At 44.2% G+C, this 26,268-nt stretch overlaps 1 protein-coding gene across 5 annotated transcripts in view; it reads right to left on the bottom strand.

The window, feature by feature from the left end:
* Positions 1–22,894: 22,894 nt before the first annotated feature.
* MTMR14 (myotubularin related protein 14) overlaps positions 22,895–26,268 on the bottom strand; it is an 88,795-nt gene continuing 85,421 nt past the window's right edge. For all 5 annotated transcript variants that reach the window (XM_056524685.1, XM_056524684.1, XM_056524687.1 and 2 more), the window contains one exon: positions 22,895–26,032. In XM_056524685.1, coding sequence (XP_056380660.1) covers positions 25,852–26,032 — 181 coding nt within the window. In that variant the 3' untranslated portion in view covers positions 22,895–25,851. The remainder of the gene's footprint in view (positions 26,033–26,268) is intronic.

The raw sequence follows: 26,268 nt of genomic DNA, 5'->3' as shown, positions 1-26,268 counted from the left end.
GAAGAAATGGGGTTACACATTTTGGGAGACTTTTTCTCCAATTACCACTTGGGAAAATGAAAAATTTGGGGTAACCAGCATTTTAGTGAAAAAAATCTAATTTTTCCTTTTTACATCCAACTTTAGCGGAAATTTAGTCAAGCACCTGTGGGGTGTTAAGGCTCACTGTACCCCTTGTTACGTTCCTTGAGGGGTGTAGTTTCCCAAATAATATGCCATGTGTTTATTTATTAATTTTTTTGTTGCTGTTCTGGCACCATAGGTGCTTCCTAAATGGGACATGCCCCCAAAAAACCATTTCGGCAAAATTTGCTTTCCAAAAGCCAAATGTGACTTCTTCTCTTCTGAGCATTGTAGTGCGCCCGCAGTGCACTTGACGTCCACACATGGGGTATTTCCATACTCAGAAGAGATGGGGTTACACATTTTGGGGGGCATTTTCTCCTATAACCCCTTGTAAAAATTTTAAATTGGGGGGAAAACCAGCATTTTAGTGAAAAAAAAATTAATTTACACATCCGACTTTAACGAAAAGTCGTCAAACAACTGTGGGGTGTTAAGGCTCACTGGACCCATTTTTATGTTTATTGTAGTTTCCAAAATAGCATGCCATGTTGTTTATTTTGGTCTGTTCTGGCACCAGGGGCTTCCTAAATTTGACATGCCCCCCAAAAACCATTTCAGAAAAACTCACTCTCCAAAATCCCATTGTCGCTCCTTCACTTCTGAGCCTTGTAGTGAACCCACAGAGCACTTGACATCCACATATGAGATATTTCCTTACTCGAGAGAAATTGGGTTACAAATTTTGGGGAGATTTTTCTACTTTTACCCCTTGTAATATTTCAAAAACTGGGTCTAAAGAACATGCGAGTGTAAAAAATGAAGTTTTAGAATTTTCTCCTTCACCTTGCTGCTATTCCTGTGAAACACCTAAAAGATTAACACACTTTCTGAATGTCATTTTGAATACTTTGGGGAGTGCAGTTTTTATAATGGAGTCATTTATGGGGTATTTCTAATACCCCTCAAATCCACTTCAAAACTGAACTGGTCCCTGAAAAATTTCAATTTAGAAAATTTTGTGAAAAATTGGAAAATTTCTGCTGAACTTTGAAGCCCTCTGATGTCTTCCAAAAGTAAAAACATATCAACTTTATGATGCAAATATAAAGTAGACATATTGTTTATGTGAATTGATTTTCCTTACAAGCAGTGAGTTTCAAAGTTAGAAAAATGCTAAATTTTCAAAATTTTCATGCAATTTGGGGATTTTTCACAAAGAAAGGATGTAAGTAACAACAAAAATGTATTTAAATCTATCTCGGAATCAGAATAATCGGTAAAAGCATCAGTCCTTAAGGTGAAAAAGGGCTCAGTCCTTAAATGGTTAAATCCCTTGATATATATATTTTAGCCTGCTTTGTTTCAGTACATTTGTCGGGTTTTAGTATTGTGTAAGTTCGTCCTGCATTTGCTTTGTGTTGCCTTAGTTTGTATTTACACCGGATGTTGTCAGTCCTGTCTTGACCTTTTGTGATCCTGCTACTCCTAGGATAGAATTCCTGAGCCTATCTAAGTGTGTCTTGTGCCTGCACCCGTATTAGCTTGTATTTAGGATTTTTGTTTTCCTCCTAGGTCAGTATCCTGATCACTCAGTGGAGAGTGCCCACTAGCTAGGAGTCTATTTGTATTTGGTACTGATGTCCCTCCATGTTTGGAGTGGGGTGTCTAGTTTGTTCATTGTTCTGTGTCCAGTGTGAACAATACTCTTGATTTTCCTGACCCATTTTATGTTAGGATGCTATATTCTGCCTAGTTTGTATTTTGATATCTGTTCTGGTTATTGTATTCCCGTTAAGTTCCTGACTTGTCCCCGACGTGTACAGTTCTGTTTGTTTTGTTTGACTTTGACGCCAATGCACTTTAGTGCAAGGAAGGGACCGGCTCCAATTTGTCGATCCATCATTTAGGGTGGATGGGCAAGTATGCAGGGGGAGTGGTCTAATGGACAGCTTAGGGCTCACTGCTCCTAATCTCAGCTTGTTACCTGTATAAAAGACCTCTGTTGACAAAATCAATCAAACAAGTTACAAACCTTCAACCATTGCTAAGACCAAAGAGCTGTCCAAGGATTTCAGGAACAAGATTATACACCTGCACAAGGCTGGAATGGGCTACAAGACCAACGCCAAGCAGCTTGGTGAGAAGTTTACAGTTGGTGCGATTTTTGAAAATGGGAGAAACACAACATAGCCGTCATTCTCCCTTGGTCAGGGGCTCCATGCAAGATCTCACATTGTGCAGTTTCAATGATCATGGGAACAGTGAGGAATCAACCTAAACCCACACAGAAGGATCTTGTCAATGATGACAAGTAGAGATGAGCGAATCGAAGCTGACAAACTCAAATTCATTACAGATTTCATGAAAGATTCGATTCTCAATGAATACGAATATCGCTGCCATTCTATCACACGAATCACTTCATTAAACTCCATTTACTGTGGTCCAGGCTCCAGGGCATCTAAAATCGTGGATCCACATGTCAGTACATGGGGCAAGGAACGCTGGGAAGGCGGTAAGGGAAGTAGGCGGGATGACCCTGAATCACATGCAGGATGCAACCTATCAGCAGCCAGTCACCCCTGTGATGTCACAGCCCTATATATTTGGCAGCCATTTTGCGGCTCGTCATATCATTCACTACACTGCATAGAGATAAAACGGACATCGCTGTGTGTGTGTTACACAGAAAAGCTTGTTGCAGCAGCTTTTCACCTTAGTCACCTCAGCCTTCTGTAGGACACAGAGCACAGCATATTTGCACAGAAATTAATTCTTACTGTAGCGATTAACCCCTCAGTCTCTGTGAACAGCATTGTATTACAAAGAGGGGCAGAGAGCTGGGTATTGCCTCAGCCGCAGAAACGTTTTCACAGGACGGAGAAATAATTTTATAGGGCAAATCTGTGTCTTTGTTCCACAACAACTGGTCTTCTGGTTCTACTAGTCTGTAGACAGTGTAATTCATACCCAGCAGTCCATTCCAAATAGTATTTGAGAGAGAGTCTTTTTGCAATTTTGGGTTTAGTACACAGTGACTGTGTGCTCCAGCATTGTTGTGTATTGCTGGTGCTGTGGGTCATTTTTTTTTTTTTAGTGTACTGTAGCTCATTTTTCTGTCCTCATAAGTGCATAGCACATACCTACATCTAGGTGGTGTACTATTTTGTACCTCTTAATCTGTCAAGGGCCTAGATACTGTGAAAGTCCAGGCAAAAGTACTCACCGGCTGGTTTTGTACTCAGATACTTTTTTAAGTGTACTGTAGCGCATTTTTCTGCCCTCATAAGTGCATACTACATACCTACATCTAAGTAGTGTTCTATTTTGTACCTGTTAATCTGTCAAGGGCCTAGATACTTTGAAAGTCCAGGCAAAAGTAATCACTGGCTGGTGTTTTTCTAAAATACTTTTTTTAAGCATACTGTAGCACATTTTTCTGCCCTCTTTGTTCCATAACAAATGGTCTGCTGGTTATACTAGTCTGTAGATGGTATAATACATACCCAGACCATTCCTAAAATAGTCTGTGAGAGAGTGCAATTTTGGGTTTATTACACTGCGACTGTGTGCTGCAGCACTGTTGTATACTGCTGGTGTTGTGCAAAAATACATTTTTTTCCCCTTTGTTGGGGAACACCAAACCCCCCAAACTTTTTAAAGGGGCATGTTTTTTAAACTAACTGCTTCACTTTTTTTTCACTGCTCAACAGATGATAAGGGTGCTGACTTCATTTTTCACTTAAGAGCTGAAAAATGTCAATTCAGTTTTCTAATGCAAGACAGCAAACACATAATTATTTAAATCACAAAATCTTTCAAATATAAATAACAATTACAAAACAACACAATCATATATTGTGACACCTAACAAACAAATATATAAAATAGTTATAGACACTTTAAGCAAGTGCCCTGAAGAAAACTCTTGTATAAAAAATGGAAAAATATATAAAAATAAGTATTTTGCTTATAAAAATGAAATACTGGCGAGAAATGTTAACTTTAGATAATATAATGCAAAATATATGGTCTCCTCATGCTGCCAACACCTCCACGCTGTCATTCAGCCACTATATGGTCTCCTCATGCTGCCATCACCTCCACGCTGTGTAATTCAGCCACATCCAAGCTGTGTCATTTAGGCACTATATGGTCTCCTCATGCTGCCAACACCTCCACGTTGTGTCGTTCAGCCACTATATGTTCTCCTCATGCTGCCAACATGTTCACACTGTGTCATTCAGCCACTATATTGTCTCCTCATGCTTCAGCCACATCCAAGTTGTGTCATTTAGGCACTATATGGTGTCCTCATTGTTACGCCGAGCACTCCGGGTCCCCGCTCCTCCCCGGAGCGCTGGCCACATCCTCGCTACTGCAGCGCCCCGGTCAGATCCACTGACCGGGTGCGCTGCGATACCGCCTCCAGCCGGGATGCGATTCGCGATGCGGGTGGCGCCCGCTCGCGATGCGCACCCCGGCTCCCGTACCTGACTCGCTCTCCGTCGGTCCTGTCCCGGCGCGCGCGGCCCCGCTCCCTAGGGCGTGCGCGCGCCGGGTCTCTGCGATTTAAAGGGCCACTGCGCCGCTGATTGGCGCAGTTGGTCTAATTAGTGTGTTCACCTGTGCACTCCCTATGTATACCTCACTTCCCCTGCACTCCCTCGCCGGATCTTGTTGCCATCGTGCCAGTGAAAGCGTTCCCTTGTGTGTTCCTAGCCTGTGTTCCAGACCTCCTGCCGTTGCCCCTGACTACGATCCTTGCTGCCTGCCCCGACCTTCTGCTACGTCCGACCTTGCTCTTGTCTACTCCCTTGTACCGCGCCTATCTTCAGCAGTCAGAGAGGTTGAGCCGTTGCTAGTGGATACGACCTGGTTACTACCACCGCTGCAAGACCATCCCGCTTTGCGGCGGGCTCTGGTGAAAACCATTAGTAACTTAGAACCGGTCCACTAGCACGGTCCACGCCAATCCCTCTCTGACACAGAGGATCCACCTCCTGCCAGCCGAATCGTGACAGTAGATCCGGCCATGGATCCCGCTGAAGTTCCACTGCCAGTTGTCGCCGACCTCACCACGGTGGTCGCCCAGCAGTCGCAACAGATAGCGCAACAAGGCCACCAGCTGTCTCAACTGACCGTGATGCTACAGCAGCTACTACCACAGCTTCAGCAATCATCTCCTCCGCCAGCTCCTGCACCTCCTCCGCAGCGAGTGGCCGCTTCCGGCCTACGACTTTCCTTGCCGGATAAATTTGATGGGGACTCTAAGTTTTGCCGTGGCTTTCTTTCACAATGTTCCCTGCACTTGGAGATGATGTCGGACCAGTTTCCTACTGAAAGGTCTAAGGTGGCTTTCGTAGTCAGCCTTCTGTCTGGGAAAGCTCTGTCATGGGCCACACCGTCACTGCCTCTGTACACTCCTTCTTCTCGGAAATTCGAAGTGTCTTTGAGGAACCTGCCCGAGCCTCTTCTGCTGAGACTGCCCTGCTGAACCTGGTCCAGGGTAATTCTTCCGTTGGCGAGTACGCCATCCAATTCCGTACTCTTGCTTCCGAATTATCCTGGAATAATGAGGCCCTCTGCGCGACCTTTAAAAAAGGCCTATCCAGCAACATTAAAGATGTTCTGGCCGCACGAGAAATTCCTGCTAACCTACATGAACTCATTCATCTTGCCACTCGCATTGACATGCGTTTTTCCGAAAGGCGTCAGGAGCTCCGCCAGGATATGGACTTTGTTCGCACGAGGCGTTTTTTCTCCCCGGCTCCTCTCTCCTCTGGTCCTCTGCAATCCGTTCCTGTGCCTCCCGCCGTGGAGGCTATGCAAGTTGACCGGTCTCGCTTGACACCTCAAGAGAGGACACGACGCCGCATGGAGAATCTTTGCCTGTACTGTGCCGGTACCGAACACTTCCTGAAGGATTGTCCTATCCGTCCTCCCCGCCTGGAAAGACGTACGCTGACTCCGCACAAAGGTGACACAGTTCTTGATGTCAACTCTGCTTCTCCACGCCTTACTGTGCCTGTGCGGATATTTGCCTCTACCTTCTCCTTCTCTACTAAGGCCTTCTTGGATTCCGGATCTGCAGGAAATTTTATTTTGGCCTCTCTCATCAACAGGTTCAACATCCCTGTGACCAGTCTCACCAGACCCCTCTACATCAATTGTGTTAACAATGAAAGATTGGACTGTGCCGTGCGTTACCGCACGGAACCCCTCCTAATGTGCATCGGACCTCATCACGAAAAAATTTAGTTTTTGGTCCTCTCCAATTGCACTTCCGAAATTCTCCTTGGACTACCGTGGCTTCAACGCCATTCCCCAACCCTTGATTGGTCCACAGGAGAGATCAAGAGCTGGGGTACTTCTTGTTTCAAGGACTGTCTTAAACCGGTTCCCAGTACTCCCTGCCGTGACCCTGTGGTTCCTCCTGTAACCGGTCTCCCTAAGGCTTATATGGACTATGCTGACGTATTTTACAAAAAGCAAGCTGAGACTTTACCCCCTCACAGGCCTTTTGACTGTCCTATTGACCTCCTCCCGGGCACTACTCCACCCCGGGGCAGAATTTTCCCTCTGTCCGCCCCAGAGACTCTTGCTATGTCTGAATACATCCAGGAAAATTTAAAAAAGGGGTTTATCCGCAAATCCTCCTCTCCTGCTGGAGCTGGATTTTTCTTTGTGTCCAAAAAAGATGGCTCCCTACGTCCTTGCATTGATTACCGCGGACTTAATAAAATCACGGTAAAGAACCGCTACCCCCTACCTCTTATCTCTGAACTCTTTGATCGCCTTCAAGGTGCCCACATCTTTACCAAACTGGACTTAAGAGGTGCATATAATCTCATCCGCATCAGGGAGGGGGACGAATGGAAAACTGCATTTAACACCAGAGATGGACACTTTGAGTATCTGGTCATGCCCTTTGGCCTGTGCAACGCCCCTGCCGTCTTCCAAGACTTTGTTAATGAAATTTTTCGTGATCTCTTATATTCCTGTGTTGTTGTGTATCTGGACGATATTCTGATTTTTTCTGCCAACTTAGAAGAACATCGCCAGCATGTCCGCATGGTTCTTCAGAGACTTCGAGACAATCAACTTTATGCCAAAATGGAGAAATGTCTGTTTGAATGTCAATCTCTTCCTTTCCTAGGATACTTGGTCTCTGGCCAGGGACTACAAATGGACCCAGATAAACTCTCTGCCGTCTTAGATTGGCCACGCCCCTCCGGACTCCGTGCTATCCAACGTTTTTTGGGGTTCGCCAATTATTACAGACAATTTATTCCACATTTTTCCACTATTGTGGCTCCTATCGTGGCTTTAACCAAGAAGAATGCCAATCCTAAGTCCTGGTCTCCTCAAGCGGAAGACGCATTTAAACGGCTCAAGTCTGCCTTTTCTTCTGCTCCCGTGCTCTCCAGACCTGACCCATCTAAACCCTTCCTATTGGAGGTTGATGCCTCCTCAGTGGGAGCTGGAGCTGTCCTTCTACAAAAAAATTCTTCCGGGCATGCTGTTACTTACTGGCCATTAAATTGGCACTTGAGGAATGGAGGCATCTGCTGGAGGGATCAAAATTTCCAGTTATCATTTTCACCGATCACAAGAATCTCTCCTATCTCCAGTCTGCCCAACGGCTGAATCCTCGCCAGGCCAGGTGGTCATTGTTCTTTGCCCGTTTTAACTTTGAAATTCATTTTCGCCCTGCCGACAAGAACATTAGGGCCGATGCTCTCTCGTTCCTCGGATGCCTCGGAAGTAGAGGTCTCTCCGCAACACATCATTCCTCCTGACTGTCTGATCTCCTCTTCTCCAGCCTCCATCAGGCAAACTCCTCCAGGGAAGACCTTCGTTTCTCCACGCCAGCGTCTCGGGATTCTCAAATGGGGTCACTCCTCCCACCTCGCAGGCCATGCGGGCATCAAAAAGTCCTTGCAACTCATCTCTCGTTTCTATTGGTGGCCGACTCTGGAGGCGGATGTTGTTGATTTTGTGCGGGCCTGTACTGTCTGTGCCCGGGATAAGACTCCTCGCCAGAAGCCTGCTGGTCTCCTTCACCCTCTGCCTGTCCCCGAACAGCCTTGGTCTCTGATTGGTATGGACTTTATTACAGACCTACCCCCATCCCGTGGCAACACTGTTGTTTGGGTGGTCGTTGATCGATTTTCCAAGATGGCACATTTTATTCCTCTTCCTGGTCTTCCTTCAGCGCCTCAGTTGGCAAAACAATTTTTTGTACACATTTTTCGTCTTCACGGTTTGCCCACGCAGATTGTCTCGGATAGAGGTGTCCAATTCGTGTCAAAATTCTGGAGGGCTCTCTGTAAACAACTCAAGATTAAATTAAACTTCTCTTCTGCTTATCATCCTCAATCCAATGGGCAAGTAGAAAGAATTAACCAGGTCCTGGGTGACTATTTACGGCATTTTGTTTCCTCCCGCCAGGATGACTGGGCAGATCTTCTACCTTGGGCCGAATTCTCGTACAACTTTAGAGTCTCTGAATCTTCTGCTAAATCCCCATTTTTCGTGGTGTACGGCCGTCACCCTCTTCCCCCCCTCCCTATTCCCTTGTCCTCTGGTTTGCCCGCTGTAGATGAAGTGACTCGTGATCTTTCCACCATATGGAAAGAGACCCAAAATTCTCTTTTACAGGCTTCATCTCGCATGAAAAAGTTTGCCGATAAGAAAAGAAGAGCTCCCCCCATTTTTGCTCCCGGAGACAAGGTATGGCTCTCCGCTAAATATGTCCGCTTTCGTGTCCCCAGTTACAAACTGGGACCACGCTATCTTGGTCCTTTCAAAGTCTTGTGCCAAATTAATCCTGTCTCTTACAAACTTCTTCTTCCTCCTTCTCTTCGTATTCCCAATGCCTTTCATGTCTCTCTCCTTAAACCACTCATCATCAACCGTTTCTCTCCCAAAATTGTTTCTCCCACTCCTGTTTCTGGTTCTTCTGACATCTTCTCAGTTAAGGAGATACTGGCCTCCAAGACGGTCAGAGGGAAAAAAATTTTTTTAGTCGATTGGGAGGGCTGTGGTCCTGAAGAGAGATCCTGGGAACCTGAGGACAACATCCTAGACAAAAGTCTGGTCCTCAGGTTCTCAGGCCCCAAGAAGAGGGGGAGACCCAAGGGGGGGGTACTGTTACGCCGAGTGCTCCGGGTCCCCGCTCCTCCCCGGAGCGCTCGCCACATCCTCGCTACTGCAGCGCCCCGGTCAGATCCACTGACCGGGTGCGCTGCGATACCGCCTCCAGCCGGGATGCGATTCGCGATGCGGGTGGCGCCCGCTCGCGATGCGCACCCCGGCTCCCGTACCTGACTCGCTCTCCGTCGGTCCTGTCCCGGCGCGCGCGGCCCCGCTCCCTAGGGCGCGCGCGCGCCGGGTCTCTGCGATTTAAAGGGCCACTGCGCCGCTGATTGGCGCAGTTGGTCTAATTAGTGTGTTCACCTGTGCACTCCCTATGTATACCTCACTTCCCCTGCACTCCCTCGCCGGATCTTGTTGCCATCGTGCCAGTGAAAGCGTTCCCTTGTGTGTTCCTAGCCTGTGTTCCAGACCTCCTGCCGTTGCCCCTGACTACGATCCTTGCTGCCTGCCCCGACCTTCTGCTACGTCCGACCTTGCTCTTGTCTACTCCCTTGTACCGCGCCTATCTTCAGCAGTCAGAGAGGTTGAGCCGTTGCTAGTGGATACGACCTGGTTACTACCGCCGCTGCAAGACCATCCCGCTTTGCGGCGGGCTCTGGTGAAAACCAGTAGTAACTTAGAACCGGTCCACTAGCACGGTCCACGCCAATCCCTCTCTGGCACAGAGGATCCACCTCCTGCCAGCCGAATCGTGACACTCATGCTGCAACACCTCCACGTTGTGTCGTTCAGTCACTATATGTTCTCCTCATGCTGCCAACACCTCCACGCTCTCTCATTGTGCTGCTGTGCGGCAGTGATTCTAAAAGCGATGCCTGTAATCTGCATGTCATACTGAATAACAGTATTATTTCACTACCCCAGCACACTCCATATGCGTGTTAGAACAAAGCAAAGTTTTCTACACCCCTATAGATGCTCTCTGTAGGCCAGAAATAACCGTTTAGAAATAGTCATTACCTGTTTAAAACACACCTGGGTGCCAGAAATCTTGCTGATTGATAGTGGATCAAATACCTTTTTATATGAGTAAAATGCAAATCAATTCATAATTTATTTGAAATGCATTTTTCTAGATTTTTTTTGTTATACTGTTTCTTATTGTTCAAATTAACCTACCATTTAAAATAAACGGATCATTTCTTGTCAGTGAGCAAACATACAAAATTGTGTATATTTCCAACCCTGTGGAAGCTCCCTGTCATTTTTCTAGCCTGTCAGTGTTATATGGGTAAAAATTACTTGGGGGGCACTATTTTCCACCGCATCAGGTGACACCAACCCTAGCTATGCCGCTCATAATGATGAAGACTAAAGGGAGGAACAATTACTGTACATGCAGCACAGTGTGAACAGTAAGAAAAACAATATTTACACAAGGGAAAGATGCTCAGAACTTCATGCAAGGTAGGCAATAAAAGGGCAGTCTTTGTATACATTTCAGGTGGACTTATTACAGACAGGCTCAGCTTGCATGTTCACACTTCAGGCTTTCTTCCCTGTGTAGCACTATCTAAGCCCTGCCTCCACTTTCTGTTCATCTTGGACTCTCTGCAGCTTGAGAGGAAATTCCCCTAACAACATGCAGTGAAAAGAAGATTTCACACTTACTGGCCTAGACTTTAGGTCTTCTTTTCCGGTGTAAGGAGTCATTTTTTTTTGTAAAGGAAGTGTTTTAAAAGTATGTCAGAAATCACATACGCTATCAAAAGGAGAAAAGTTGTTAAAAATGACAGCAACCACTTTAGTAGGAAACTAAAATGAATGAGGGACTTTTGGGGAGGGGTGGGATTTACCAATAATGCCGGATTTATAGTTGTTGTTGTTTCTGACACACTAGATGTTGTTTCTGACACTTTATTAATGTGGTGCATTTTTTTGATTGGATCGAGTGGAAAATTTTGGCCATAAAATTAATACTCAACTATGACTAAAGTGTGTGCCAAAAATTACATTATTTGTCCACATTCTTAATAAATCTTATCTGAAACAAGACCTCATCAGGTGGGAATGCCATCTTTGAAAGCTGTGGACAATACAAAATGTGCATTAGTCGAAAAATTTTGTATTTTTTTTGCCTCACAATTATAATAAATCTGTCTGTTATGATGTGTGCCAGAATAAATTTCAGTTTCTACCAAATACTTGTCCAGACAGCATTGGTATTGTTTCTTTTTTTAATAGAATCCCAGAGCTGTATATACTTGCTTCTTTCTTAGGCTATGTTCTCATAGCAAAATTTCCGTGCCGGAAACATCTGGCATGGAAATTCAAATTCCGGTGTACGCAGAAAGAATAGACTTGTCTATGCTTTCTGTGGACTCCACTTTGAAATGCATTGCTGTCTATGAGACAACGCATTTCCGAGCGGTCCTAGCTGTTAGGGGAATATCCAAACTGAGAATTTTCGTGCAGACATTCCCTTGTGTGAACATAGCCTTATTCTTATTATTATATATTCTTGGGTTCTACGCTGTGAGATCCAGCATGGGAACTGGGTCAATGATCAGTCAGTGATCATGGCTTTGTGACCATCAGGGCATGTGGGGGGTTGTAATTCCAACCTGCGGCTTTCCAGCACAACTACAATGGGAAAGATTAATTGATACTGTTCTAAATGATGGTACCTTTCTTCTTTACACCACCTTTTTTCTGGTTTACTGCACACCAATGACCATGGACCCTTTCTTTGGTGATGTGCGTATATATTAAATTTGGTGCATGACATATATTTAACTTTTTAGCTCAATTCATGCCACAATTGTGCGCATTTTGCTAAGTAAAGCTCCCCCAATATGTTTTCTTTTGTGCAGAGTCTCTATTCGGCTGCCTGATGCCATCTTGTGAGGTCACGTGGCTCAGCTTTATCCCTAATACATAGATTAAAATGACAATCCCTGACAGATTAGCCGGAGATGTGTGTTTGTAAACAGCAACAGATGTGAAGAGCTGGAAGTTCACTGGAGCAGCGGGGATTGCCGATACCAACCGGTAGAATTCTAGAAGGGATGAAAGAGAAATCTGTTTTAGGATTGAGTGCAGGGAGAATGTCTAGAAATAGCGGGGGAGATTGACTAATCAAATCACGCAAGAATTCTAGAAGTGCACCAAAAAAAAATGGTGTACATGCTGTGCGTCAAATTTATTTTGTGTTCTTAACCCATTGTATACCTCATTAGACAGTTAGAACATATCTAGAGAAGTTGGCGTGGCTATAAGAAATCATAAAGGGGACAAAATAAATAATGATGTGTGCTATTTAATTGATGCAAAATAATGGCGCGAATTAAAAGCAACCAAGAAGTGTTGTCAAGAAAATGGTCTAAAACGTCTAGTAGGGGTCGCCAAGTTTAGTATTTAGTGTGCACCGCTATGATAAATCTGAGGCAGATTGTGTCTGTCACATCTAGTTTAATGCTTTCTAAATTTAGGACTGTATTAAAAAGCTGCCTTAATGTAGCAACAATAAAATGAGTCATGGATAAATCCATTATATCTGAGAAGATTGTGTGAAAACCAATATGGTTGTCAATGACTGCTCCTTCCCAGCTTTCCAGATCCCATTAAGGTGCAGTGAAAGGTCCCCTGCTCTTGCATCACTACATAACTATAGAGACTTACCATTCACGATTCTCGAAAAGTTGGGTGAAAATCCCTGCCGCAGCTTTTGGTAATCATGCAGGATGTCACTCAGCTTTCCCTCTGTCTAGTGATGAAGTGATACATCCCATGCTCCCGTATCTAATGTTAATGTGTAGGCTTATTATTCAGAATTTAAGAAAAGGTGAGTGACTAAAGGGTAGTTACGGATATGGTGGGGACCTGCTCAGATCCTCGCCCCCTGTTCCCGTGCTAGGACTGGAGGGTGGCATGCTCTTCCAAAAAAGAACAGCAATATGGGAAAGTATCCAGCACCAGGAAGGCAGGTAAAACACGTCTTTATTCAGGCATCAGTAAAATAGGATACACCGGAACGTAGTAAGACTAAAGGGTAGTTCTCCCTAATGTTTCAAGTTTACGTCCCCGTCATTACATAGCTAGGTGGCCATTCAGGATCCTTGCATAAGTGTCTGATTGCCGCCGGCCGTGTGGTCGCCAGTAATCAGACCCGGAGCGAACACGCTCCGGGGACTGATTACAAACGGGGTATCCTTTGGATAGGGGACAAGATGTCTAAGCACCGGAGAACCCCTTTAACATGGGAGCCCTATGTATGTCGGATGGGACTTAGGAGTATCTCTCAGAGGTATACAATAAGGGATCAGCCAGCCATGTAACTATGATGGACACTGCTAAATAGTTATACAATAACTGGAGAGCCACAGGTTGGTGATCACTGGACTAGATTATTATTTTGGAGACTGTTCACACGTAGAATGATGGTCATTCTGAGATGACATGCAAAGCAGAAAGCGAGCAGGGATCACTAGTTCTCTATTATGTGCAGCTGTACAGATCCTAATTCCCAGAATACACTATCCTCCTCCCACTATGCAAGGATTATAGTTCTAGTAAATGGTCCAGCTGTTGAGTATTGTACAGATGCAGCAGAGCTTAGTTTGTCATGTGACACAGTGATATCACAGGGAGGTTTTTCCATAGGACCTTATATCACACTATCCAGATGTTGCAAAACTACAATTCCCAGCATGCCCGGACAGCCGTTGGCTGTCCGGGCATGCTGGGAGTTGTAGTTTTGCAACATATGGAGGTCCGCAGATTGAAGACCACTGCTATAAACCATGTATTATAGTGGTGGAACCCAGAAAAGATCTCTCAAGTTTCTTTCCACTGTAACTAAAAAAGAGGGAGTTCTGAGTATCTCCGTCTATAGGAGGAGATTTATCAAAACCTGTGCAGAAGCAAAGTTGCCCAGTTGCCCATAGCAACCAACCAGCTTGTTTCTTTCATTTCTAACAAGGCCTCTGCAAAATTAAAGAAGCAATCTGATTGGTTACTATGGGTAACTGGTCAACTTTTCCTCAGGACAGGTTTTTATAAATGTCCACCATAGAGCCCAAATGTATCATACGAAAAATGATCTTTGATCACTAATATGAGCCGAATGTGTACACAACTTTAGACCCAAGGGCCCTTTGCACACTTTAAATTTGGTGCTTAGTTCTGTGGTATATTTCGACACATTTCTGCTCCAGAAATGGTGTGCTAAGGCGAGAAACAGACACCCCGGTTTTGTTTAAAAGTGTGAAGTCTCAGTTCTCTTGTCTCCCTCCACTGACCTGTATAGAAAGAAGTCTCTCACTAATACACAATGCTATGAAAGCTAATTGGCCAGCATTCATCATTGTAGGGGGAATCACAAAAAGAGCCACATGATGAAGATATCACAAGATTTGTTTTGAAAAATTTTCACTTTTAAGAATTGTTGTTTTCTGTGTTGTTTTTTGTGTTGATTGCCTTTTTATTTATTTATTTTTTTGTAGGCCAAGAAAAGGCGAAACAAAAATGTGTTTATTGGTAACCGTAAGTGGAAAATTCCTTTCTGGCGCTATCCTCCAAAATGGAAAAAAAAAATACAGTTTCAGTCTTTTCACATTTCCCATGATGCATTGCAGTCCGGCTCTTGGTGACTTTTCTTCCCTAATCACCAGGGCTCAGTTCTCCTGTCTCCCTCCACTGACCTGTATAGAAAGAAGTCTCTCACTAGTACACAATGCTATGAAAGCTAATTGGCCAGCATTCATCATTGTAGGTGTAAGGCTGGGTTCACACCGCGTTTTCAGCCATACGGGACCACATACGGCTGGGGGGAGCTAAAACCGCACGCTCTTGTATCCCTGCCGTATGTAATTCATCTCAGTGAGCCAATGGGAGTGAAACGCTGACTCCGGTCGGCTCATTTTGCCCCGGGTTTAGGTCTGGTAGAAAAGCGCATACAGGGGCAAAAATGAGCCGAACTGAGTCAGCGTTTCACTCCGGTTGGCTCATTGAAATTAATTACATACGGGCGACATACGGCAGGGATACGGGAGAGCCCATTTTAGCTCCCTCAGCCACATGCAGTCCCGTATGGCTGAAAATGTGGTGTGAACCCAGCCTTAGTGAAGTATTTTTCTACACTTTTTTTTGTGCGCTTGTAATATGTAGGAGCACCAAATTTAAATGGTCGCAGGGCATTTGATACATTTTGTGCAGGTACACAATTTCTGAAATTTCACTCTTCACATACACCAAAAAGCTAAGCTGGACTGGTGTAGGTTTTTGGTGGTTTTGCGCCTTTTTGGTGGCTTTGTGCCTTTTGTGTGCCTTTTCACAAAAAGGCGCAATTCATAAAACTTGTCCATATCATGCGTATTGCCAAAATCAGTGGATTGCCACTCAAAATCAGCAGAAATGTGTAAACCAACAGGTGCAAAAAAGGACACTTGCGCCAAAATAGTGGCAAATATAGGACAGGAAAAAAAATGTGTAAACACAATGATAAATTGTCTTCTCCACTATCCCATACAATGTATCCTGGATGCAATTTTATAAATCTATACATGTAAACAGAGGGGGAAAAAATCCTACGGCCACATTTACACCACAGAGATTCCATGCAGGGAATTCAGTGTGGATTCCGATTGCAGTGATCTCAATGGGACTCTGCTGCTTTGATAAGGAACGTCTGATGAGGAATCTGCCAGAGAAGTCCTGTCTGTGACAGATATCACGTACATAATCTGCCGCAGACATAAGCATTGAATACGGATTATTTTTGCTTGGTACAGGAGATCGCAGGTCCACAGAGGATATTCAGCAAGGAATTTCCTCAGTATGAATGTTCCCTACTCTTTACCTACACAGACTTAAAGGAGATCTGTAGTGCTGTGAACTTTATCCCCTATCCGAAGGGGCCATGGCAATGTACAATGTATCTCTATGGGATTCATGGAGGGGCATGCCGCGTCATGCGGGGACGGAACACCCCCTTTCCTGTACATTGCCACGGCCCCGTACAGGAGAGCGCGGGGGGCCCCAGTGCTCTGACCCACCGCAATCTAAAACTTATCCCCTATCCTTCCGTGATAAAGTTCAGAGCACTACAGATATTCTTTAAAGGGGTACTCTGCCCCTAGACACCATATCCCCTACCCATTAGGGACCCCTGTGATCTTGGCTGCTGAACCTTAGACATCCAGTGCAGAGCGAAATTTGTTTTGTGCATTTGTTTGACTGGCGATGCAGGGCGGAGGCTCGTGACGTCACGGCCATGCCCCCTCAATGCAAGTCTATGGGAGGGGGCGTGATGGCCATGACATTACAAGCCTCCAGCGGTCCGGTGCTGCACACGACGCTCTAGATGAATGCCGGGTGCAGCAGGGAGATCACGGGGGTCCCAGCGGCGGGACCTCCACGATCAGACATCTTATTTCCTACCCTTCGGATAGGGGATAAGATGTCTAGGGGCGAAGTACCCCTTTAAGGTATGTTGACGCACGTACTAAAATCTGCAGCTTATATATCACTGGCTTACCAGCAGAAAATCCTCTGCATATACAGAACATGTGAACATAGCCTTATTGAAGAGTATAAAGAAAGTATATGATGTACAAATTCCTACTCAGGTATCAACATACAGCACCTGAACAGAAGGCTAGCAATGAAACTTGTGTGTCCACCACTGCGCGCTTCAGAAGGTGTACACAAATCAGAAGAACAAACAGCAGAGGGCGCTACCACTGACATCAATGTAAGACAGTTAATAACAGAAGTTTTTGCTATAGATAAAATGCATTTAATACATACATTCTTGTGGGAATACATATTTTTAACATGTTCTTGCAGACTCATTCGATTCCCAGATCTTTACACCAAGCTCCTTTAAGTAACACATAATCATGTCACAGAGCTTCCAGCGTCCTTGTTAGCTGTATTTTTCTGGTGTCTGCTTGCTGGTATGTCAGCACAGATATCTCGATTACCTGGGCTCCTATGGGCACACTTCTCAGAGGGTCACAGAAAGGTTCCTTCCTCTCTCAATTAAACTTATTTCACGGTTGCAGTTTTAGAATGTAATTCGTTGTGCAACAGAACAATATTATCTATCAGGAGACAGGCAATGGACACTTCTCACAGTCAGTATACCAGTAAGGCTAGGTTCAGACTACAGAATTTCCGCCTGCAATTCTGCTTTGAAATTGCAGGCGGAAATTCCACTTGTTAAAATGTATAGTGTAGTGAATGGGTTTCCGTTCACAAATTCACACTTCGGAATTTGTGAAGTGGAATTTGTGAACGGAAAATCCGCTTGGAAATTTCCGCCTGAAGAATGGCGTTGCTCTTTCTTCAGGCGGAAATACACGCGGAACACATTGCAGTCTATTGGAGACTGCAGTATCTGCACGGTCCTAGCACCGACTGATTCAGTTGGCATTGGCCGCACTCGGAATCTCCGGGCGGAAATTTTCCAGATAACAAGGAGAGAGAACGAACGATTAATATAAACAGAACCATTACATTTTGGTCTTTTCTGTGACAATTAATTTTTAGTATATTTTTAGAAGAGTTATTTATCTGACTCAGAGCTCTAAATCTCCAGCATTGTCACAGAGGTGAATTATACACTGCTCAAAATAAATAAAGGGAACAAAAACAACACAATGTAACTCCAAGTCAATCACACTTCTGTGAAATCACACTGTCCACTCAGGAAGCAACACTGATTGACAATCAATTTCACATGCTGTTGTGCAAATGGAACAGACAACAGGTGGAAATTATAGGCAATTAGCAAGACACCCCCAATAAAGGAGTGGTTCTGCTGGTGGTGACCACAGATGACTTCTCAGTTCCTATGCTTCCTGGATGATGTTTTGGTCTCTTTTGAATGCTGGTGGTGCTGTCACTCTAGTGGTAGCATGAGACAGAGTCTACATCCCACACAGGTGGCTCAGGTAGTGCAGCTCATCCAGGATGGCACATCAATGCAAGCTGTGGCAAGAAGGTTTGCTGTGTCTGTCAGCATGGAGGCGCTACCAGGAGACAGGCCAGTACATCAGCAAACGTGGAGGAGGCCGTAGGAGGGCAACAACCCAGCAACAGGACCGCTACCTCTGCCTTTGTGCAAGGAGGAGCAGGAGGAGCCCTGCAAAATGATGAGAAACAGATTCCATGAGTGGTATGAGGGCCCATCGTCCACAGTTGGTGGTTGTGCTTACAGCCCAACACCGTGCAGGACATTTGGCATATGCCAGAGAACATCAAGATTGACAAATTTGCCACTGGCACCCTGTGCTCTTCACAGATGAAAGCAGGTTCACACTGAGCACATGTGACAGACGTAACAGAGTCTGAAGACGCCGTGGAGAACATTCTGCTGCCTGCAACATCCTCCAGCATGATTGGTTTGGCAGTGGGTCAGTAATGGTGTGGGGTGGCATTTCTTTGGGGGCTGCACAGCCCTCCATGTGCTTGCCAGAGGTAACCTGACTGCCATTATGTACCAAGATGAGATCCTCAGACCCCTTGTGAGACCATATGCTGGTGCGGTTGGGTCCTGGGTTCCTCCTAATACAAGACAATGCTAGACCTCATGTGGCTGGAGTGTGTCAGCAGTTCCTGCAAGAGGAAGGCATTGATGCTATGGACTGTCCTGCCCGTTCCCCAGACCTGAATCCGATTGAGCACATCTGGGACATTATGTCTCGCTCCATCCACCAACACCACATTGCACCACAGACTGTCCAGGAGTTGGCGGATGCTTTAGTCCAGGTCTGGGAGGACATCCCTCAGGAGACTGCCACCTCATCAGGAACATGCCTAGGCATGGTAGAGAGGTGATACGGGCACGTGGAGGCCACACACACTACTGAGCCTCATTTTGACTTGTTTTAAAGGACATTACATCAAAGTTGGATCAGCCTGTAGTGTGGTTTTCCACTTTGGATATGGAGTCACACTCAAAATCAGACCTCCATGGGTTGATAAATTTGCTTTCCATTGATAATTTGTGTGTGATTTTGTTGTCAGCACATTCAACTATGTAAAGACGAAAGTATTTCATACGATTAGTTCAATCATTCAGATCTGGGATGTGTTATCTTAGCTTATTTTTTTTTGAGCAGTGTATATTTCTAGCTGCTTGTGGTCATCAAAGAGAGGGCACTTTTGCTACCCAGAGGTAAAAATATGCAGACAGATGTAAATGTTCTCTTAGGGTCTATTCATACGTACAGTATCCTGCACAGATTTGATGGGCAGTCATTTAGTTTACATTGACATCTGCAGCAGAAAATCCTGCACATCAAAGCTACGCTGTACGTGTGAATACACCATTAAGGGGTTTTCTTGGATTTTTATAAAAGCACATAGAGGATGGAAGCAGCACAACACTCAACCTGGTGTCCCAAATCACAACAGCTGGGATGTCACCTACATTGTTTATGTGACAAGAAGCCAAACACTGCCCCCAGACGTCTTTGTGCATGTATGGCATGTCAGCACCGAGAACAGCCATTGGCTGCAGCATTACATGAACATCGTACATGATGTCATGACAGCAGGCCTGACAGGGGACACCAAAGTGACAACAACTTTACAGGTGCCACAATTCCAGCATTTGTGTTTTAGACCGATCCATTCACACTTTATTCTGCACATATTTGATGCTGGAGATTTCAATGTAAACTGAGTGAACACAGCATTAAATCTGCACCCTTAAAAGGAGAAGTATCACGCTGAAAAACGTATCCCCTATCTGCAGAAAAGCGGAAAAGTTTTAGATTGCTGGGGTCAGACCCCAGGGACTCCAGCTTTCCCTGGGCACAGACAGTCACAACCCCTGCACAAGGCCGACACTCCCCCTCCATATACCTCAATGGGAGAGCCTAAGATAGCTAAACGGCTCTCCCATAGAGATATATGGAGGAAGCCTGACGGCTGTCGTTTCGTGCAGGGGTTGGCAAGCCCGGCTCACGAGAAGAACTGAAGCCCCATACAGGAGATTGCATGGGGTCCCAGCGTTCAGATCCCCGATATCTAAAACCAAACCTTTGCATAGGGGATACGTTTTTCAGTACGATATAGGTGCCTCCTCCGTTTGCATCTTAATCTTATAAACTTCAGTTCACACATCAGAACATTAACCAACACATTTTATTTCACATGGCCATTTTACGGAAAAAAATGCATGTGTAAAATAAAATACATCAGTAAATTTTCCGATGTGTGAACTCTGCATATGGCTGTCATGTGAAACACTAGTCAATACATTTGTCCTTATGTCTGAGCATGGGATTTGGAACTACAGGGTGGGCCATTTATATGGATACACCTTAATAAAATGGGAATGGTTGGTGATATTAACTTCCTGTTTGTGGCACATTAGTATATGTGAGGGGGGAAACTTTTCAAGATGGGTGGTGACCATTGCGGCCATTTTGAAGTCAGCCATTTTGAATCCAACTTTTGTTTTTTCAATAGGAAGAGGGTCATGTGACACATCAAACTTATTGGGAATTTCACAAGAAAAAAAATGATGTGTTTGGTTTTAACGTAACTTTATTCTTTCATGAGTTATTTACAAGTTTCTGACCACTTTTAAAATGTGTTCAATGTGCTGCCCATTGTGTTGGATTGTCAATGCAACCCTCTTCTCCAACTCACACACTGATAGCAACACCACAGGAGAAATGCTAGCACAGGCTTCCAGTACCCGTAGTTTCAGGTGCTGCAGAATGGGCAAAACAAAAATTGGAACAGGACCCTCAGTTTACGCAGAAGATTTTGTTCACTGATGAGGCAAACTTTTATGTGAATGGTGAAGTTAAACAAAACCACCGCTATTGGTCTGACACTAACCCACATTGGATAGATCCCTACAAGACTGTTGGAACACAAAAATTGATGGTATGGTATATGGGGTACAAAGATAGTGGGGCCATTCTTCATCAATGGAAACCTCAAGGCCACTGGATATGCGAAATTGCTACATGAAGATGTGTTTCCCTCTTTATGCACTGAAGCTGGCACGTTCCCTGAGTTTTTGCACCAAGATGGTGCACCACTACATTATGGGTGTCAGGTCCGAGCATTCCTAGATGAACAGTTTCCTGGAAAGTCGATTGGTCATCGTGGGCCAGTTAAATGGCCCCCAAGGTCTCCCGATCTGACCCCCTTAGACTTTTATCTTTGGGGTCATCTGAAGGCAATTGTCTATGCTGTGAAGATACGAGATGTGCAGCACCTGAAACTACGTATACTGGAAGCCTGTGCTAGCATTTCTCCTGCGGTGTGTGAAGAGTGGGAGAAGAGGGTTGCATTGACAATCCACCACAATGGGCAGCACATTGAACACATTTTATAAGTGGTCAGAAACTTGTAAATAACTCATGAAAGAATAAAGTTACATTAAAACCAAGCACATTTTTTTTCTTGTGAAATTCCGATTAAGTTTGATGTGTCACATGACCTTCTTCCTATTGAAAAAACAAAAGTTGGATTCAAAATGGCTGACTTCAAAATGGCCGCCATGGTCACCACCCATCTTGAAAAGTTTCCCCCTCACATATACTAATGTGCAACAAACAGGAAGTTAATATCATCAACAACCATTCCCATTTTATTAAGGTGTATCCATATAAATGGCCCACCCTGTAGAAATGAACCTAAAATAACATGACGCTAAAAAATAAAAAAATTTTAAGACTATATGCAGGCTTGGGTACCTTGTTTCCAATGCGGTTTTTATTTTCTTGTTCCACCCACTGTTTGCCACATATACACTGTGCACTTATTAAGCTTAGGCCCCCTTTACATATGTTCAGTGTCTGGCTCAACCTAAACTGATGCCACAACTGAAAACATAAGTGCCTGATTTGTTTAGATCCAGCATTTATTTAGTTGTGCATGCTGGACAGGGGAAGGCAGCATGATGCTTTTCCCTGTCTGGCACCCATGCTGCATGTTCCACCATCCAGCATCAAAACTTGAGATGCTGCATGACTGAACTGTCCCATTCAACAGAATGGGATCTGTTCTACAATCAGTTACCAATTATGGTGGCACCAAACATCAACCACCAGAACATATAGCACTACAGTGACTATTGTCTCCCACTTCCACAGGCTCTGCAGGATGGACAATTTGAGGAGTTGAGAAAAATACACTTGAGGCTTTTACCTTAGACGCCATAAAGTTATCACAACAATCGCCCTACCCCAAACTGCCAATAGGGTAGCCATGCCACTGCTCAGTATAGGTGGAATAGATGTACCCCTCCAGCAGGCTTCTCAAAAACCAAGCAATGGCACAGGAGTGATGCAGATTTTTTTTATACAATAAGTCAATTTAGTCAGAGAGCAATAAAAAAAATACCAATCTGTACAAGTGCACATATAGTAATGTACCAGTGGTACACATCTGCGCCCTCCTGGCACTGCCTACATGCTAAGGAGAATGCCAGGAGACACAATGTCACCCAGACATGTCTATTAGTATACAGATGTTTTGTGGTCCCAAGATCAAGAGGACATTAAAGATTAGAAAACATTTTTATCTTCCATAACTTGGTGACTCTTGTCCACATGCTTTGTATTGCAACACATCAACCATGCTTTTCTAATCCGGCACAACCCCTTTGACAATTACACACTGTGGTGAATGTGACCCCCCCCCCTCTAGCTGCTAGAGATAACTCACATGGGATTCAAATATAAAAAAAATGAACAATATGGTTTTCTTTAATTGAATTGATTGCAGAATTAAATAGAAAAAAAAAACAGTAGGCAAATAAGCAATATGGAAAATAGCAAAAATAAATTCTTACTTTGTTCATCAGAAATTCAATTACAGATACAATGAGGAAAATCAGTGTGTGCAGCAAAATAAAAGGGCTAGAAGTTATACTGTGGCTGCTGAACTACAAATCCCAGTATCCCAGTGGAGCTTTTATTAAAACACCACTCCAAGGATAAGTGTAAGGCCCTGCACTAGGCATGAGGGGGTGAGGCAAGATACAGGGAATCAAAGAACACCAAATATCCCTGCGTGTCATGCTCCATCCCTCAGGCCCTGCACTAGGCACAGCAGTGCATCAGTTTATATGGAACTTCCCACAAAGTGTTAACAGTTGGCCGGACAGGTTATGTATAAGAAAACAACCACCTCTTTCAATATGCATCATTGTGCTAAGCAGTGACATGTAACTTTTGAGTTGTAGTTTTGCAACAAGAGGCACATGATAGCAACCATTGTTGTAAAGAAAGTCATTAGAGATGAGCGAACTTACAGTAAATTCGATTCGTCACAAACTTTTCAGCTCGGCACTTATCCTGCATAAATGAGTTCAGCTTTCAGGTGCTCCGGTGGGCTGGAAAAGATGGATACAGTCCTAGGAAAGAGTCTCCAGACCACCGGAGCACCTGAAAGCTGAACTAATTTACGCAGGAAAAGTCATCAACTGCCGAGCTGAGAAGTTCGTGACGAATCGAATTTACTGTAAGTTCGCTCATCTCCAAAAGTCATAGACATTGTATAGGAACTCCGTGTGGGTCACACTCACTGACAGCTGGTTCTTGTGCTCAGTGACTTAAATGGTAAAGTACATTGGAGCATGTGGCCTAACTAGACAGCTGCCTCTGCAGAACAATAACATTCATAATGATTGCCCTGTAAAAAAAGGAATTTCCAGTATTATGTATTATTAAAGGGGTACTCCGGTGTGGGAAACATTTATTTTCTTCAAATCTACTGGTGCCAGAAAGTTAAACAGATTTGTAAATTATTTCTTCCAGTACTTAGCTGCTGTATGCTGCAGAGGAAGTGGTGTAGATGTTTTCTGTCGGTCCACGGTGCTCTCTGCCGACACCTCTGTCCATGTCAGGAACTGTCCGGAGCAATAAAGGTTTGCAATAAGCATTTACTCTGGACAGTTTCTGCTATGGACAGAGGTGTCAGCAGAGAGCACTGTGGTCATATTGAAAAGAACAACTCCACTTCCTCTGTAGTATACAGCAGCTGATAAGTACTGACAGGGTTTAGATTTTTAAATAGAAGCACATTACAAATCTGCTTCACTTTTTTGGCACCGGTTGATTTGAAAAAATGTAATTCCCATCAGAGTACCACTTTAAACTTGTAACGAAAAGTTCTGCCACTTTGCTACATATTTTGTTTACCAAGATCTCTGCTTGCTGTCAGTGAATGCAAGAGAAATCTTACATTTTTGTGTGCAGAGACTTCAAAGCAGTTCTGATCAGATACGGTGAAGATCCATAAGCCCATTCCAGATGGACTTGATCTCTAAGGAAGCTACATGCCCTTGTGATACAGGTTTTCAGCACCTTTATGTAAACAATAATGTTTGCTTCAATACCTTGTGTTCAAAATCTCTACTTGCTGTCAGTGAAAACAAAGTATATTTAGAAGTCGCAGAACTTTTAGTTGCTTTGTTGCTGTACTGTAGCACAGTGCATGCCATATATGTCACAGTATGTGGCTAAAGTCAGTTCAGAGCATGCATTATTGCAGGTTTGTAATAATTGACAGGAAAAGACCGACACCTTGTAGGAGTCCAACCAACCCCATTATAAAAGTCAATGGGGTCCATTGGGTGCTGGAGGTGTCCATCATGTTGCAGATCCGGCAGAGTGTGGTGGCTTTTGTAATATACAGAAGCAATTATTCTAGTTGGAATATAGTCTACTGAGCAAAAGTCACATCATTTGACTCCAGTTGCAAAACTACAATTCCCAGCATGCCTTCACAGCCCACAGCTACATACTCAAGACTGCTGAAGTACAGGGACATTACAATAAAACCTCTTTGTTTAACATGGCTCATATATTTATACCTTTTTATGTGGGGTCAGAGCTCCACTCTAATACAAAGCTCTTAATTTCTGCTTCACTTCTCAAAAGGCATGAGATAAAAGTGTCCCTGTCATTTTAAAAACCTTTTGACATCTCCCAGGGAAAAGTTTTGATCGGTCGGGGTCTTAGTGCTCAATTAGGATGTAGATCACTGCGAGCTGGGGAGTAAAGACCCTACCCCTCTTGTTCTAATGATTGATGGAGGGCTCAGCGCAGACTCTGACTGATTTCTGATTGTCTACAGCCATCATTGGGGGAGCTTAGGTTCTTCATGAAGGCAGCTCCTCCTAGTGGTGACTGTGAGAACCCAAAATAGCTTTCATTTAACTGTCTAAATGGAAGCAAACAATTTAAAACCTTGTTTTAGAAAACTTTAAGACGAGAAAAGTCCTACTCTTAAGTAACAGGTGGGTATTAAAAGTCCAACTAGCACTGCATGCTGGGACTTGTACTTACAAGCCATGTATAACCTACTTCTGAGGTACAGTACTGAATAAGCAGCTTGTCATGGACGTGTGATTAAATATATAAATTTCATAGTTAAAAAGCCACAGTTTTATCAAATTTAGGATTATGTGACAATGGATACAGGTGAATGAATATAAAAAAAACAACTTTAAAACCGTCTTGGCCGCTGATCGCTCAGTTTTCTATGATTGGAAGATCTGTTCACTTTCATTAGCATCACAACATTTAAAAGGGGAAGCCCAAACTCGTCCTGGACATGGTCTTATATGGCTTCGATATAGGTGAATGTAGAACGCAAGTGTGAAATCATGGCTTTTAGATTCCCAAGTTTCCTGGAAGTTCATCACACTATAGAACTTGCTCCTCGAAGACCCACACCTCGAGCAAACTGTTCTAAGAGACCACCGATTGCCCCTGAGGGGCTTGGTGGCACTGTTCTTAGGCCTATGATGGTGTTGTAGGCAGATAGAAAGATGGACTGGACAGCTTCTAGCCGGACCGCCCGTTCTGTCTGTGCTGTGTGTCTGTAAAGGAGGAACAGAACATTAAAAATTCTGGTTGACAAAAGGACAACATCATGAAAAAAAAAAAAAAGCTTTAAAACCTGTCCAACATCAATTTACAGTTTACATCATTCAAATCTATATATAGTTTGCTGGTAAATTTCACTCAGAGCTGCATTCAAAACTCTGCACTCCTACCAGTGGCGGGTCTGGGGGGGGGGACATTCAGGACATCCCTGTGTCCCTAAAGATCTTTT

This window comes from Hyla sarda, chromosome 6 (assembly GCF_029499605.1).
Source record: "Hyla sarda isolate aHylSar1 chromosome 6, aHylSar1.hap1, whole genome shotgun sequence".
NCBI lineage: Eukaryota > Metazoa > Chordata > Amphibia > Anura > Hylidae > Hyla > Hyla sarda.
This window is presented reverse-complemented; position numbering and strand designations above follow the sequence as displayed.